The sequence below is a fragment of the Miniopterus natalensis genome, chromosome 12 (assembly GCF_054644295.1).
Source record: "Miniopterus natalensis isolate mMinNat1 chromosome 12, mMinNat1.hap1, whole genome shotgun sequence".
Lineage (NCBI taxonomy): Eukaryota > Metazoa > Chordata > Mammalia > Chiroptera > Miniopteridae > Miniopterus > Miniopterus natalensis.
Window position 1 is genome coordinate 52,454,594 of NC_142092.1, and position 17,865 is coordinate 52,472,458.

At 51.5% G+C, this 17,865-nt stretch overlaps 1 protein-coding gene across 1 annotated transcript in view; it reads right to left on the reverse strand.

Annotated features, from left to right (window-relative positions):
* Positions 1-2,222: 2,222 nt before the first annotated feature.
* The window catches only part of GRIN3A (glutamate ionotropic receptor NMDA type subunit 3A), a 127,171-nt gene continuing 111,528 nt past the window's right edge, over positions 2,223-17,865 (reverse strand). Inside the window, exons 7-9 of the mRNA XM_016225027.2 lie at positions 13,356-13,520; positions 12,290-12,366; positions 2,223-6,336 (exon numbers count right to left, since the gene is read on the reverse strand). Coding sequence (XP_016080513.2) covers positions 6,009-6,336; positions 12,290-12,366; positions 13,356-13,520 — 570 coding nt within the window. The 3' untranslated portion in view covers positions 2,223-6,008. The remainder of the gene's footprint in view (positions 6,337-12,289; positions 12,367-13,355; positions 13,521-17,865) is intronic.

The window sequence follows — 17,865 nt, forward strand, 5'->3', positions numbered from 1 at the left end:
TCTGTATCACCACCTGTCCTAGGAGATGGTTAAAGACAAATTCCATGTTCTTTTGTGGTCACTACCTATAATGAGCAGGGCTTGTGATGAATTTCACAGTCATGTGGTATGGGTTAAGCAATGATTTAACTGGGAAATCTTACAGTGTTTTCAGAGAGTTCATGGGGCCCTCTATCCCCTCACCCACCTGTCCCAACACACACCCAGAGCCACGATGGGTTCAGGCCCTGCTGCTGGACACCATGCATCTGCAGTCAGCAATATGACACTTCCCATTGTTGCTCTGTGCTTACAGGGCAATCTTGAGCATAACTTTGTTGGTTTTGGGGGCGGTAGACTACTTGGGCAGCAGGTGGGTTGGGTTTGGTTATTAACGGGTAGGTGCTAGGCACTATGCTAAACATTAACCTATTGTGAATACAGAAGTTGAGCAGTCAATTTTTCTTCTACATTTTTTTCCTATTTCTAAGACAAAATAAGACTGACATCTTTGGAATCTAGGCCATGTGTGTTTGTGTCTGTGTCCCTAAGTCCACCAGTCCTGGTTAGATGAGGTCATGGCTAAGTCATTCCCAAATATCCAAAAGCTAACTTCATTTGCTTACTGCCCTGCAAACAAACTAAATGCCTGTGAAGGACAGGCAGTTCCACCCAGTGGGAGGATTCTGACCTTTTAAATATGTTCCTCTTCAGATTAAAATCCTTTAATGGTTCCTATAGTCTTTGGATACAAATCCAATTTAGCACAGTGATCTTGCCTTTGCTTTTCTCTTTCTAGCCCTTGAAACTTACCACCTACCTGTGCTTTATGCTTCTGTCGTATTGAACTATTTGATGTTCCTAAGTTGCCTGATTGCCATAGTTTCCCAGCTTGGAACTTTGCATGTTTCCTTTACCTGGGAAGCCTGTTATCCACCACCACACACCTGAGTGTGCATGCACACACACAGAAGCGTCTTCTTTGTTCCCATAGCACCCAGTGTGCATTTCTTTATTAAAGTCCACACCACAGTGTTTTGCCAGTTTGTGTCTCCTCACTAAACTGAGTTCCATGGGATCAGACTCTGCTTTTTTATTTTTCTGTTTCCCGCAACAAGCCCCAATATTGGCTCAAAATAATCCAAAAAATGAATGCCTGAATGATGCATAACATCCTTGCGTACGTTGGTGGTGGAATTAGGTTATAGTAGGTCTATGTTTTTCTGAGATCTCACTTGGGTATATTCCAAAAGAATCTGTGAAGAATGCATCCAGCTAGTAGATTCATGACGGCAAGTTTGCCAGCAGTTGGAACTGCCTGAGTTGTCACACACAGCAGGATGCCTGAGACTGCAGGACTGCCGAGTGGTTTGCAGCTGTGTTTTTTCCAGGTCGTGCTTGGACTAGGAAGCAAAAGGAGATGCCCCAAACTATTTCCGTGAGACTCAGAGGCTACAGTGTTGAGCTCAGTGTACCAATGCAGGTGCAGTTACCGCACCAGCTTCCCTCTGTGGGGCTGGGGCCAGGCTGAGGCATGGGCCAGAGGTGACAGGGCAGAAAGACAAGGTTAGAGAAAGAAGCGGTGGTAAGGCAACGATCAGAATCCTAACAGTATGATATGGTTGTTCTGGAAGCTGCACTCAGTACACGTAAGAATCTCTGCTACTACTGTTACAAGCTGTATGACCTTGGGCAACGTATATAATTCCCTGGCCCTTAATTTTTCCATCTGTAAACTAGAGGTCTAGTTTATCTACTTTAGACTAGGCTTCAATGAAGATTAAATGAGATCACGGTTTATAAAAGAAGAGATCGATAAGTGTGAGCTCTTACAGCATTGCCTGTTGACAGGTTGTGAAAAGGACAGGTTGTGAGACGGTCCCTGAGGTTAGAGATCATGCCCATTTTAGTCACCGTTGGGTCTGTCAATACAACCCTTGGCATGTAGATACAAACTGTTCGGCACATGTTTGCTGAATTACTAAATGAGGGTGACCAGGGCAGAGTTTTTCAGACAGCTCTTAATATTGTGCCTTTTCCTGAACGTCTCTCTCAGACAAAGCCATTTCAGTTCTACTTCATGATGCCAGGGCTGAGTTTTCTCAGCAGATTTTGTGCCACTTTGGATGATACCAAGGAAATAAGCATAGACCACAGCATCAATGGGTCTCCTGTCAGGAAGGCGCTGGTACCACATCAACGTCTGAGCCCCCAAAGACAATGCCAGCAGTCCACCCGAAAGCGAAGTTTCTACCTGAACATTTATTCCACAGTCATAGAAACTGAAGATGGAAAAGACTTGAGGACATCTCGTCCATCCACATGGTTGTACAAGAAAAGTGGCTGGAGCAAAACAGCCTGTTCACGTCATGCTCACAAGACAGCATTTCAGGTCTTCCTGGAGCGGAGCGATTGCAAACACGTTAGAATGAAGACACAATGCAAACACTCATTACAAACCTTAAGAAAATACTTTTAAGTACATTATTTTCATAAAACGATTAGAAACTAAACTAAAAAAAACGAGGGAATCCTGGATTTGATGGATGGTGTCAGTGGGCAATGAGCAATTAAATCCTGAAGATGGTGAAGTGGTTTGATGACTAGAAAGCAGTTTCTTTTGAGGACTGGCTAGGTTTCCTGGTTTGCTTATCAAAAATCTGAGTTGGGAGGAAGAGAGGCTTTGCGTAGTTTCCCTTCCTCCTCTGTCCACACCCAGGACGTGCTCACTAGCTGCAAGGCTCTGACAGACCCACTGCCCAGGTGACGAAGCTCTGTTCTCAGTGGCAGCTGCTCCACTGACCACTTGTCTGGTTGTCATGGGAGCAGCAGGTCCTGTATAGAGTTTGTGCCACAGCAAGATCCATGAATAATGGAGAGTCACCTCCAGGCACATGAAAGACCTCAACTGACTGGGACCCTGTGGCTGCCTCACTTGTTTGTCCCAGTCATCCTTCCAACTTGTCTTTGTTGGAGGAATCCCTTGTCCTCTGCCTTGAGGCACCCACACTCTGGGGCCCTGATCCTTATTTACATGAACCGATCTGTTCTAACTCACCCCATCATACTTTAGTGTGTGCTTCCTGTGCCAGGAGTGCCTTGGAAAACAGGGTTGGGGGTGTGCGACATCATCATGTCCCATGCCGGGGTTCCCAGCACCGGGGCTTGGAAAGGAGCGGCTTCCTGAGCTCATGAAGTGAGAGCCCACAAAGGAGGCAGGTAGCAGCCGCCTCTACTCTTGCTTCTTTACCCAAAGACCGCCTGGCCAGGACTTCTGATCTTTGCATGGTTTGAGCCTGAGGGGAGTTGACGGAGCAGAGGTGGAGCAGAACAGAAAGGAGGGTTTTCAAAGGACCCACCATTTCATGAAATCTTTTTACAAAACACAACACGCTGTTTCACAAATTGCAAAACACTGTTCAATCACTACCAATAAAAATAATCATCGCTACTTAACATGGAGACTGCTTCATTTCACCACAAGCAAGGATGCTTTGTTTTTAGGTAAATGCCTGCAGGACCTGGAGGCATCACAAGCAGAGCTGATGGCGGTGCACCTGCTGCCAGCCCCTGCTGCTTTTTGCTGCATCCTGGCCCCAACTCTGGCCAAGCAGTTCCTCAGGGGACACCCGAGGAGCTGTGCCTGGGTTCTCTGCTCCGTGGAGAGGCAGGGTGGCCTGGCATGTCATCACCTGCTCAGAATGCCTCAGTAGAGAAGCTTAAGGTAAACCCGATATACAAAAATCCAAACTTACAAAACTGATACATTAAGGGACAATTAATTGCATTACAAAAGGATTCTTTACAAAAGAATTCACCTCTGGGTTCCTTTAAGTCGCCAGCTTCTCAGGTACAGTCAGGAGATGAGCTGAGTTATAAAAATGTCCATGTACAATCTCAGGAGCATGGCTGTTACGTGCGTTGAGGTACACCTGTATAGCAGCCCCCCAGCAGCCCCGAGGGCAGGGGAGATGGGTGGGATGGCTAAGGGGCTTAATCTTTCAAAGGCAGTTGCAAATCTCCTTCTGGGCCTGGGGTGAGACCATGGGAGTATAGGGCATTTCAAAGCAGAATTGTCCTTTCTGCTTCCAGGGCTCACCAGCTCCCTCACTGCTGAACTGTTTTGTGGGTGAGTCTGATGAAGTCTAATTTGAGAACCCTCCCACCTCCCTCATTAGTATCTCTGTGCCTGCATCCACCCCTGGGTTTTCTTAGACAATTAACCGATTGCTGAAATGTGATCTAATTACAGCTTAGGGTGTTATCTTTCCCTGGGAGACTAGGTCACTCTTGGCGGAAATGCAAGGATTCCATTCAACAGTAGACTGCCTTTCCAGTGATCGGCAGCTGGTGCAGGGCACCAGGCCTTGGTATGGCGCTATGAACTCATTGTAGGCCTCCACATGCATTGGGGTGCAGCAAAGAGTACTGAGAAGATAAAGCAAATCACTGAAACACAAGGAAGTCTAGTCCCAGATGGGGCCCAGGGTGGGAGGGGCTGTACGGAAGGCCAATTAGCAGGTGAGTGCCAAAGTTCTGTTTTTTTTTTAAACTCTCAAAAAATGCTCTTCTCACTTCTCCCACTGCCTGGGAGAGTCACGCTTTTAGAACAGTGTTTCTTGAAGGGTAATTTTTGGACCACACGTGATAGTCACCTGGGGGTGTTGGATAGCAGGAGGTTTCTGAGCTCACCTCTGGTCTCTCCCCTGGTCCCCATCCAACCTCTGGGGAAGGGTCCTGACAACCAGCAGTCTAACGAGTTCCTGGACGATACCCGTCTACACTAACATTGGGTGCGTAAATTCTCTAGTTCCCATATTCCTTTACCTTCCTGCCTGTCCAAGAAGTTGTACAGTGGGGAAGGGATGCCTAGACAGAGGGAAGTCAGGTCACTGATATCAACCTTTTAAGGTCATTACGTGGGGCCCGGGAGAGAATCAGAGACCAAACCTGTTTACAGCTCCTCAGAAGAGAGTGGGTATAAGGCTGGGAGGCTGACTTGGTTGTTACCAGTGCAGACATGAAAAGCACAGAGCACATGTCTGAATGGTGAAGCCTGTGATGTTCACAAGCTTGAGGCTCACTTTGGGGATTCTCAGATCTAAGAGACAGGTGACTGCTAATCTGAAAATGGCCTAGTATGTGGTTTGCAGAACACTTTCACTAAACCCGTGGTTACAATAAGCAGGGATATTCCGGTTTCATCCTAAGGCCACGTCCTTGCTTTGTTTTCCTCTCTTTCTCCTTTACAGAAGGCACACACTGTGGTGGAGATGCTTGGCTAGGTCAGAAGGGTGGTCCTATTCATTTCTTAGCCAACATGCTTTTCTGGCCCAGAGCTTGTTCTAAAAGCACAATGTCTATTTTTAATGCCTCTCTGGCCTGTCCTCTGTTCCCCGCTCACCACACCCCTGTCCCCCTTTCTTCATGGCACGTAAATGTATTCCTACTAAATGTCAGGGTGGTGTCAGAGAGCTAGGACCTTCTCAGAAACACGGCCCTGATGTGGCCCCATCGCTCCTGGGCCGGCTGTAATACTAGCGAGTTCAGTCCCTGTCCTTAGTTTCTCTAGCTCTGCCTCTGTTCCCATTCAAAATGCAGGAGCGAATCTAGACTGGGGAGTTGTATCAAAAACCACAGCCCTGGGTACCCCTGATCTCTACCCAGCAACCCAGTAAGACACCGGTATGAGTAACAATTTTGTATCTCTTGTTCTTAGTGCAGAGCAAGGGCCAGAAACCAGAAGCAGTGCTGTGGCACCTGGTGAAAGGTTGACAGGAGCTGGGGCCGTCTGGCTGTTTCACAGATCCCTGACACCCCTGGCTAATTTAGGGTTCCTGCTCTGGGAGGCTGCTACCCTGGAGACCTAGGGAGCGAGCGTGGGAAGAGCCGCTGCTGCTGTTTGGGCTGGGAGAGCGGACCTGACCTCTGAGAAGACCTAGACCCCGGGTTCCCTCTGTCGGTGGTTACAAAAGAGCATCCCAAAGTGTCCGGAGGGCTCAGGGAGGCGGGAACCGGGAGACAGGAGCCTAGGACTCGCGAGTCCGGTGTGTCCTCTGGTACTCCTCCAGCTCCGCCTTCCGGCTCACGGCCAGGCGCAGCTCCTGCCGGATCACCTGGATCTGCTTCTCCAGCTCCGAGAGCTCCTGCAGCGCCGCCCCGCGCAGGCCGTCTGCCCTCCCGTTGGTGGCCAGCGGGGCGGGGGGCTCCCTCCTCGGCGGGAGAGGGATGTCCTGGTGGGTCCGGACGCCCGGCTGGTTCTGTCCTTCCTCCTCACTAAAGATGTATTTTCTTCGGTTGTCGTGACTCTGGTTGCAGGTATTCCACACGGAGAGCTGCCGGGGCCCCGCACTGAACCTAGGAAACAAAGGCACCGTGGGTTGGCCTCCGCCCGCCGCTCTGAAAGCGCCGCTCCCCACCCACCCGAGGGCCGTTTCCGTGCGCAGGCCGAGGGCTGGTGCGCTCAGCGTGCAGAACAAGGCCACAGCCAGGCTGCCGGCCAGCCTCCCGGGGATGAAGGGAGCCAGCACCGTCCTTTTCAACAGCGCTTCAAGGTCAGGTCTTACGCGGCCCTGAGACTGCGGCAGGCGTGTCCCCGAGGGCCATGGGCCAGGGCGTCGCGCGCGTTTACATGAAGAGCCTCGGATGCCCTTTCAGTCCCTTCCAGACGGCAGGGCTCAGGCATCAGCGCCGCCTTGACAGAGCCCGTGGCTGGAAACGGTGCTTTAGTAAAACTAAGAATCGGTTTATTGAGCTGTTGGACTCTCAGCACGAGCCCGATGACAGGCACTATAATATGACTCATCTCAGTCCCGCAGCACAGCCCTGATGTTTATGAGTTTGAGGAAAATAAAAGCGCACACGCCGCAGGCTTCAGCAAAGCGTTTCCCATTACGTCACAGGGATGACTTTACGTGGGCTGAGACTGACGGCTCACTTCTGAAGCTTAACGACAACAGAAAATCGCGAAAGCCTCAAGCTCTGGCCGGGATAGTGGAAGGCAAGCAGCAGTCGGTTGGCACCCCTCTATCAGGCTTGCGTGGAGCCGCCCACCCGGTCTCAGAGAGACGGGCGGACAGCCAGGGCGGGGGGGACTGCTGGCCAGGCTCCGGGGGACCTGGCTCTGAAACGCGCTTTGACAGCTGGGTGCAATGTGAAGAGCCACAAGGACAGACGAGAGCCCTGAGTGGTAAGGCTGCAGATCTCCTCTAGCCTTGTTGGAGGGGGAGGGGGGGGAGGACTGTGACCACTTTGCAATCTGCCACAGGGCCAGACAAGATAAAAACGCTCTCTGAGGTCCTCGTGTCTTGGCCCCCCCATCCATATACCTCGTGTCTTGGTCCCCCCATCCAGATAACGGAAGTAAGATTTTATTACTGGATTCTCACTGGCTGGGAAGAGAAGGGGAGAACCCGCAGGGGGAGGGGGAGGAGGCATGACAAAGCCTCGATTCAGCTTCGTGGCCGGGAACAAAGCCACGAGGACTTAGTAGGACGATTCCATGTCACGTTTCCCTGCGGTAGATGGCAGAGGCGGCCACGGCCCTTTGTTTTTCCTTTCATCCATGCCCTCATCCTTATCAAGGGGGATTCAAGGGCGGGAGTCCGCTCTCCCGCCCCTTTGGTCTGGTCTCGTGACCGTTTCAGGCAAGAGAAAGTGGCAGAGGTGGCAGGTGGCAGTTCCAAGCCTACACTTCTAAGAAGCCTCACGCACTTCCACTGCCTCCCTCAGAACCTGCTGCTGCTGTGTGAGCGAGTCCAGACCAGTCCGCTGGACGGTACCAGGCCAGTGGAGAGAGTCCCCAGGCTTCCCGGGTGACCCAGCCGAGGCCATCGCAGACCAGCCGGCCTGAGCTGCTCTCCCCTCCCCACGAGCTGGCTGCAGACACGTGAGCAAATGAGCCAACATCAGCCGAGTGTGGCCAGATCAGCAATCTGCAAAACTGACTAACAGACTCATAGGCAAATCACTGTTGTTTCAAACATTAAATATGGAGATAATTTCTCACACAGTAAAAACTGCTACATGCCACAGGCTCTTTAACATTTCTCCTAGTTTAAATCTCAGATAAATGAGCAGGGGGTTCAGAGCTCTCCGCTCTCGTGTCCTGGGCTGGGTAACAATTCTGTAATGAATTCACTTAGCGTTCTATCTGGATCAGAGATGCGGTTATAGTTTTCCTTCTAGCCTTACGCTTCCCTTTCATTTTTTTCTTCTACTGATTTCCTACTGAGTTTGAATAATTTCAAAACAATCTTATTTGTGGTGTGTGTTATGTGGTTTACAATTTTTGTGTATCTTGGGGTGAGAGAAAGGGAAAAGGGGGCAACCCAGTGGGGCAAAGGATAGGCCAAAACCTACATGAAATCACATGTTAAAGAAACCAAGGGCTAAATATGTAAATAGTCTCTTGCAATATCTACCTTTTTCTCTGCTTTAAAGAAAAAAAGGAGCGACATCAACTTTCATACCATGGCCCCCAATTTCTCCCAGCCTTTCCTCAAGCCCACGTCATGTATGTATTGCTTTATTTCTTCAACAATTATGGAGCACACAGGGGGGATGTCAAGTTGTAGCAGATGTGGGCATTTGAACAGATATTCTTCCAAAAAAAAAAGAGGGAGAGTTTTCAAGCCAACGAAACTAACTCTGGTGCCATAGAATGATTCATGGTGGGGAAAACCTGGGAGTAGGGCATCTATCGGCATGTTTTCCTGGTCTGTCCAGACCACCACAGAAATCAGGTACATAGATGTAGCCAATCTGGTTTTCTCCAGAGCTCTGAACACGAATCTGGGAACATAACATACAAGAATAAGCAGAAGCTGGATTCCTGGACAAACTCTAGTTACTGGCATCGCAAGAGCTCTGATAGTCCACAGGTGGCCCTGGACCCCCTGGGGATGCCAGACGACAGATGCTGGGTGTCAGGCTTGGTGTCCAATCGGAAAGAATGAGTGTGGTGCCCTGCTGCGCCCCACAGCACCGAGGCTGTGTCTTGTATTAAGGCTTTCTCAGCCTTAGAGTGTAATGTGACCAGTGAGTGAACTGGACTTAACACGAAAATTGAGCCAAACAAGCTTCCACCGAGCAACTGTGTAAGGGGAAGGTCCGATACCCACCAGGCCTTCCAGAGGAGAGAGGCCGCCGTGGGACCCGAGACACGCGCCGCGCTTCAGAGGTCACAGGTGGGTGCTGGGTCACGGGTGGGTTACAGGAAATGGGGACCCGACATAAGCCACGGGACATGTTCTGCCTTCTCAAAATAAGGGGTCCCGAAGGGGATTTGCCAAGAAAAGCGGGTAAGTTGAGTGAAAGACACATTTGGTCCTCGATTTAGGCGAAAGAGATGTGCTTGGGAATCACCACAGTTGGAGCTGGGCTCGCTGGGCTTCCCGTTGCCATCACGGCCGGAAAACAAACGCTTCGTGCTTATGAGATGGTGTCTTTGCTGCTGTGTCTCCTGTGTTCCTCCGGCTAAAAATTTATGTCAAAAATAATTATAGAAAAAGATACATGTAACGTGACAAAGAGTAGCTGTGACCCGATTAGTCTACAGCTTGCGGCTGACAGGGCCGAGGTACATGGTACCGGGGACCACCGACTGCGCGGGGGGCCACCTGCTCACCCCCGGGGGAGGGCTTCCCGGGGTCGGGGAAGTGCTTCTGACGGCGAGATGCAACCCGGAGGGAAGGGGCAACCGGAGAGAAGGGGCAACCAGAGAGAAGGGGGCAACCGGAGAGAAGGGGCAACCGGAGAGAAGGGGGCAACCGGAGAGAAGGGGCAACCGGAGAGAAGGGGGCAACCGGAGAGAAGGGGGCAACCCGGAGAGAAGGGGCAACCGGAGAGAAGGGGGCAACCCGGAGAGAAGGGGGCAACCCCTGGAGAGAAGGGGGCAACCCGGAGAGATGGGGCAACCGGAGAGAAGGGGCAACCCGGAGAGAAGGGGGCAACCCCTGGAGAGAAGGGGGCAACCCCTGGAGAGAAGGGGGCAACCGGAGAGAAGGGGGCAACCGGAGAGAAGGGGCAACCGGAGAGAAGGGGGCAACCCGGAGAGAAGGGGCAACCGGAGAGAAGGGGCAACCGGAGAGAAGGGGGCAACCCGGAGAGAAGGGGCAACCCGGAGAGATGGGGGCAACCCGGAGGGAAGGGGGCAACCGGAGAGAAGGGGGCAACCCGGAGAGAAGGGGCAACCCGGAGAGATGGGGGCAACCCGAGAGAAGGGGCAACCGGAGAGAAGGGGGCAACCCGGAGAGATGGGGGCAACCCGGAGAGAAGGGGGCAACCCGGAGAGATGGGGGCAACCTGGAGAGAAGGGGCAACCGGAGAGAAGGGGCAACCCGGAGAGATGGGGGCAACCCGGAGAGATGGGGGCAACCCGGAGAGAAGGGGGCAACCCGGAGAGATGGGGGCAACCCGGAGAGATGGGGGCAACCCGGAGAGAAGGGGCAAGCCGGAGAGAAGGGGCAACCCGGAGAGAAGGGGGCAACCCGGAGAGAAGGGGCAACCCGGAGAGAAGGGGGCAACCCGGAGAGAAGGGGGCAACCCGGAGAGAAGGGGGCAACCCCTGGAGAGAAGGGGGCAACCCCTGGAGAGAAGGGGGCAACCGGAGAGAAGGGGGCAACCCGGAGAGAAGGGGGCAACCCGGAGAGATGGGGGCAACCCGGAGAGATGGGGGCAACCCGGAGAGAAGGGGGCAACCCGGAGAGAAGGGGCAACCGGAGAGAAGGGGGCAACCTGGAGGGAAGGGGCAACCGGAGAGATGGGGCAACCGGAGAGAAGGGGGCAACCGGAGAGAAGGGGCAACCCGGAGAGAAGGGGGCAACCCCTGGAGAGAAGGGGGCAACCCGGAGAGAAGGGGGCAACCCCTGGAGAGAAGGGGGCAACCCCTGGAGAGAAGGGGGCAACCCGGAGAGAAGGGGGCAACCCCTGGAGAGAAGGGGGCAACCCGGAGAGAAGGGGGCAACCCCTGGAGAGAAGGGGCAACCCGGAGAGAAGGGGGCAACCCGGAGAGATGGGGGCAACCCCTGGAGAGAAGGGGGCAACCCGGAGAGAAGGGGGCAACCCCTGGAGAGAAGGGGGCAACCCGGAGAGAAGGGGGCAACCCCTGGAGAGAAGGGGCAACCCGGAGAGATGGGGGCAACCCGGAGGGAAGGGGGCAACTGGAGAGAAGGGGGCAACCCGGAGAGATGGGGGCAACCCGGAGGGAAGGGGGCAACTGGAGAGAAGGGGGCAACCCGGAGAGAAGGGGGCAACCCGGAGAGATGGGGCAACCCGGAGAGAAGGGGGCAACCCCCGGAGAGAAGGGGGCAACCCAGAGAGAAGGGGGCAACCCCCGGAGAGAAGGGGGCAACCCGGAGAGAAGGGGGCTGCAGCAGTCCCACAGAGGCTCAAGCGAGAAGAACAAATGGCGTTTTCCACCCATTTTCCCTGTGCCCCTGCCGGAGAGGCGCAGTCAGGTTTCATAATTACCCGACAGCCAGGCTTTGAGCCCAGGATCCGCCTGGACGGCAGGGCCGCCTGGAGGCGACGCCCTCAGCTGGGCGCGTGCTGAGCCAGGGGGGCCACGGGGCAGCCAGACCCGCGCTCCCCACACCTTCAGCCGCCGAACGCGCAGGGGACAGTCCCGCTCGGGCTGGGGGGAGGGGGCCGTTTTGATTTCCAAATGTCGCCTCTGCGTCCCGCGGTTACTCCCGGTAGTGAGACGCTCTCTCTGGGGGTTGGCAGTGAGGGTGCCAGGAAGCGCAGTGAGCTGTTCCTGGGAGCGTGGGGACGGAGCGGGCGGGGACGTGCCGCGGGTTAGTCGCCTGCAGCATCCGCTGGGCGTCTTGGTGTATCTTGTACACAAGAGTGATCGCTAAAATAGCTTTATTTTCAGGGCTTTACATGTCTTATCTCATTTAATTCTTACCGCATATCTAAGGAGCAGGCGCTGCTTTTCTCTCAGTCTCACATATGAGGGACCGGGGGCACCGGGAGGTTAGCCGACTTGCCCGGGGCCACGCGGACTGTCAGTGTCAGCGATGGGTGTGGGCCCGGCTGCTTGAGTCTAGAGACCACACCTGCACTTTTAACCGTGACAAATACCACCTATTCTTTAATTCAGTGTTCATATATGTGCAGATATGTTGCCTGGCCTATTTCTATTTGAAATCACATCTGCTTTTACTGATTGTGTTTATCAACAACTTGATCTTAATTTGATCTGAATTATTTACACATAATTTCCCTGTTGAGCACGGAGTCTCAGTTACATCTCCAACTTTTACATTAACAAATCTGAGGAAACCTAGCCCTGGCCTCTTCTTACCTCTTTTCCACACGTTTAGTCTTGAAACGCGGCGGCTTTTCCTCTACAAGCGATGTGTTTAGTGCTCTGTGTAATCTCTGGCGGGAAGAACAGAGTCACACAGGGAGATCATTAGAAACACACAGTCAGGGACAAAGTGCCAGTGTATCTCCTTACTATAGACCTTGGCCTCGGTAAACAAATTTCCAGGGATGCTTGAAAACAGATCAACATTCTGCCCCTAATCTCAAGAGAACAAGGATTTTAAATATAAATTATTATTCTACCAGAAGGGGAAAAAAGTAATTTGACAGGAAGCTTAGAAATGCTCTGGGTTGTAAAAAGGTATGTGATACAAAGAAGAGCTGTCATGACTAAGGGGTGGCAAAGGGCCCTGTGCACTTGCTAAAAAGGTGAGTAAAAAAAAAAAAAGTCTGAACTTCCCAGCAGCCAAAGCAAAGAGGGAAAGAAGAACACCTGAGAACGAGAGTAATCACGTTAACACACAGTGGAGCAGATCACTTGTCTGCAGAGTTCTCCTTAAAAGACCAAATACTTCCCAGGACGAAGGCAGGCAAAACAGGATTGAAGTGTAACCAAACCAATTAGAAACCTACCTGGAAAAAAAAAAGTCCTATGAGAACAGAGTGAAGAGGCCAGCAAAACAGATGAATGCGGCAAAAGTGGCCCCATTTTCCGGACCACTGAAAATGCAGAGAACAAAGGCCGGTGGGTTCAAAGGGAATCAGGGACCTCAAGCTCATTTAATGGGTTTCAATTTTGGCAAGAAAAGATTCTGTAGGAAACGAAACTTTCACACCATCTCTTCAGATTGTCACTATGAAGTGAGACCAGGTTAGAAAACATTTCTATTGCTTCCATTGTGAGCAGCAGTGGAGGGTTACCTGAAAGGAAGGGGCTTTAGGGGAGGCCTGAATTTAAGGGGTACGTGAACGAATGGGGCAGAGGGAACTCTGGGGGTGTCTGCACCACCCCCGTTCTTGGTAGCTTGCCATCTGTCGGTCTGACCCGGGCTCCGATTCTCCCGTCACGGGGACTCTGACGGCCGAGACTCCCGCGCACTCACCTGACTGGTGTGGAGCCAGTAGTGCAGCCGAGACTTGCTCTTGATCCGTGGCAGCACCAGCCTGTACACTACGTGCTCGCCGAGGGCCGTCAGGATGGACAGGCCGAATCCGGCGACCAGCAGCACGAAGAGCCCGGAGAAGTGCTCGATGCCCATCTGCAAAGTCTGGGGCAAAACGGAAAAGGAACGGCCGTGACCGCGGTGCTCCACTTGGTCCCGCACTTGGTCGTTCTTAGGCGCATATTACTTTTTCCTGGACCCGAAGGGTGTGGGAGACTGTGCCTCCCTGTGAGGGGGGCCCGGCCAGGGCTGAGGCCGCTGCAGAGCATGGGTCCTGGGGTGCCGCTCACACACAGTCAGTGCTTTTGTATGAATTTGTTACACTGCGGCCCTGGGCTTGTGCAGAGGCCCTGAGTCTGGACCATGCTGCAGTCTCCAGAGAGGGACCGAGAGAGAGCCCAAGGAATGAAACGATTTAATACCTTAAAGCATTGACTGGTGATCAAGAAAAGAATTTCTCTCGGGAACACAGGATGAGTAGGTTTCAGGGGAAAAGATGATGGACGAAATAATTTTGAAATTTTATCTCTGGCAGGGAACATGGAGGCCAACTAGTTCCATGTGCTCACTTTACAGATGGGGAACCTGGGACCGGAGAAGTGAAATAAATTGAGCCAGGTCCCCAAATTAGTCAGCCACAGAGGAGAAAGAGAAGGGATCTGATATTTATTAATTGCTTACTCTTTTACATGGAGATATGACCTATAACCGCAATTTATAGTTGAGGAAACTGATGTCCCTGCAGCTTTCAAGTGACAAAGTTGTCTGTAAATCCATGTTTGTCTTGCATGAAATCCTGGGCTCTGCTGCAGTTATAGCAACTTTAGCCACAATAACTAAATGTGGCAGGCGCTCTGCTCTCTAAGAGAATCCTTGAAGTTCTCTACGAAACTGGGATTATTCAGTTATGATATCCATGACAAGCATCAGTCCTGCAGAAGGAAGGACCTTTGATACGTTGAGCACCTACTATGTGCCAGGCACTCTTCAAAGTACCACGGGATGGAGACAGGAGGGTTTTGTCTTTGCCTTTGATCAGCTTGAGTCTGGGGAGGGAGCAAACATGTGTACCCCATGAATCCTCGATCCGCACCCCCTGGGTTCTGTGGAGAGGCTGACTCGTAAGATTTAGAGTAAGAGTCAGAAAGGGGAGGCTCAGGTGGAAAAGTACGCATTCTAAGCTTATGATAGTGGGGAAAAAGGAAAGGAAAGATGAGGCTTCTGGTAGAGTGATGCAGGGGGTTGTGAAACAGACTGTGGTTTAGGGGCAGCAGCCATGTGTCATGACGGAGAAACTGGGGTGCCAGGCAAGCCCTCGGGTGCCTGGGTGTCATCCCTTTGCTGGAGGCTTTTGGTGATCATCAGCATCATTATCACCAAAATATATTTAACACTTAATATGTGGAAGGCACAATTCCGAGCTCTTTATCAATGCAGCAACTTGTCTCAGATTCATCACGACCTATCAGGTAGGTACTAGACTATCTCCGTTTTATAGGTGAGGAAACTTAGGAACAAAGGAGTGAAGTAACTTGTTCTGAGGTCACACAACTAGTAAAGGTCAGAGCTGGGGTTTGAACCCAGGCAGCCTGGCTCCAGAGCCTATATTCTTAATCACCTCATTTGACTGATGTGGTTGCTCTTTCCATGCTCTTGAAGGGATTTTCCTTTCTTTTATTCCCTCCACCTCTACTCCTAATCCTGGAGAAACAGCCAGCCAGGCACAGTTCCAGGGCATTCCCAGATCTCCAGGAATTCCAGGAAGGGTATCTAGGGGGCAGGGTTCAGAGGCAGAGCTTGGAGATCTCAGGCTGTGGTGGAGCCTGGGCCATGGAGCCCCATTTCCTCCATGAAACTTCTTCAGGCCATGGCTCTGGCTCAAGGACAGGTGTTAGGATCCCCGGTGAACCAATGACTACAGGTGAGCAGGGGCACAGAACATACACCAGATCCAGGGGCCTGAGACACAGGCTGGAAGACAAGGCAGACCACCTGAGAACTGGGTGGAAGCCCAGGCCTGGGGAACAAGCAACGCTAGGCTACAGTAGGCTTTGATAAAGAGGTGTACCGGGCCGAGGGCCACACAGGTACTGGAGCTTTTCCTGGGACATCTCCCTGCAGGTGGTGATCAACTGTATAACCTCGACCTCCAGAAAGTATACACAAATGTGTTTGGAAATAGCTTTTGGCCTGCACTTGGTGTCACGTATACAGGAACTAGCTATCATAGAAGGATTTAATGTGCTATTACTGCTCTGGATGGAAAGCAAACTGAGGCAATTCACTTTGGACTTGAACACTAACATCATCGACCACTCAGCAAAACACTGAAGTGACAGGCGCTGCCAAGAGGAGGAGGAGTGGAATTGACGGTGAGTCATCTCGCCTTTAAGCACGCGGCTTCCCGCTGTGTTCTTGTGCCTAACAACCGTCTCGCTTTCCTCTCATTACCTCAATACCAGCTAGGCTGTGTTCCGTTTATTTTATACATTTCTTTCTCTAAATTTCTGTTGTTTACACCCACACACTAACAGACAAATAGAAGTAGTTACTTTTTAAAATTGGACACCTAATATGTGTATTTGGACACCACATATGAGTAGCATGATGTTATAATAACCCTGTAGGTTAAATATTATCATCCCCATTTCTCAGTTGAGGAGACTGAGGCTCAGAGAGATTAATGACCTAACCAAAGATCACAGAGCTAATAATTGGGGAGCCAGGCTGTGGATCCAGGTCTGTCAGCCGCCAAAGCCCATGTTGCCTTTTGAACGAACACCACTTACAGATCCCTTGCTAGCTGAACTCTGTCTATTCTCCATGACAACTTGCAAAAGTTTTTATTCAAAAAACCACCTGAACGGAAAGCCCACTGTAACCTGCCTCTGAGGTCCAATGGAAAGGTTTACATTGTGCCTGAGCCCGAGCGATACGATGTAGGGCTGCAGCCGCGAGGAGGCCTGTCCCCGAGGAGGCCTGTCCCCGAGGAGGCCTGTCCCCGAGGACCAGGGCGAACGCGCTGTGCACCGGGTGCGCACCTGCCCCACAGTCATGGGAACCTGTTTCTCATCAGGCGGACCTGGCTCAGCCTGACATACATCAGCGGTCGGAGGAAGGGGAGGAGCGATGAATATTCCATGTCAAATCTTTAAAATAAATCTAAGCGAGGCAGACAAAATGATGATTGCCGCTGTGACGGGAGCAGCAACATCACATTCAGAGCTGCAATCACAGCCCAGCCCCATGTCGCCAAGAGCTGCATAAGGAGAGCAAAGAAATGCAAACAAAAGCGTGTTTTTTATCGTCTTCATTGCGTCACCTGCAGCTTTATCTGATAGCTCACAGCCACACACTTCTGGGGTCCCAAGTGCCCAGGAGAGAAGCCTGTCCCAGGATTTAGCCAGGGACAAATCTCGGTCATTTATGGCGTCATCCTGTCTTCCACAAGCTCACGCCAGCCCACCCAATCTCACTTTACTCTTTAATCAGTAAGTGACCATTCACAAAATTGCCTTGCTTACTTATTTTATTTTGCTCAATGGTATTTATACGTATATTTCTTTAGCATTTTATTGTTCATTTACATTAGTGCATGTCCATTTGCACTGTGGAGGGAAAGCAACTCTGCGTCCGGAACCCAGGAACACCCACTAACTAAGCACTGAAGTGGTGTTTTCACGGCTTTGTGTCGGGGAAATCCTCGGTAGTTGCCACAGGTAACAGTCCATACATTGTGCATTAGATATTAAACAATGCTAAGGTGTCTAAGAGTGCTTTAGGGATATTTAAGGAAACTGGTTGGAATTTTGGTAGAAGATGGAATTCTTTATTGTTTTCCCCATTTACAATAATGGAAAACGCCCCCCTCCCCCCAATCTGGAAACTCAGCAGCTAACACATTTTCTGGAACAAACTAGATTCAGATAAAGGGAAACGCCTGAACTGTCAAACATTCCTAGTGGTCTCTGTCCAGACCATCAGTGCTCCCAGTGACAGGCAGAGGCTGAGACCATCAATTTTGTTCCTGCCCAAACCTCGCTTTGTGTCCTGCTCAGATGTAGACACTGGAAACACCTGACAGCTGGTTAGATAACTGACTAGTTCTCAAACCTCCAGCAAGAAATGCAGTTTTAAAGTGCTTCGCTCTTCATGTGCCTTAGGTGTTCCTGGTTAAGTCCTAAGCCTTCCCAGCTCCCAATCCACATCTCCCAACATGCAGCAACTACGCAGTTTCTCTGGTCCTCTAAGTCCTATACTCACCGCTTCCAATTCCCCTCTTCCCCTTCCCTTCTGGACCTACTCCAACCAGGCTTTGTCCCCACCCATAACCTAAATGACACCCATCGGAGCCACCAGTGACCTTCACATGGCCAAATCCAATAGTCAGTTTCACCTTATTGTGTACCAGCCTGGACACTGCTGATTATCTGATCTTCTTTGGTATATT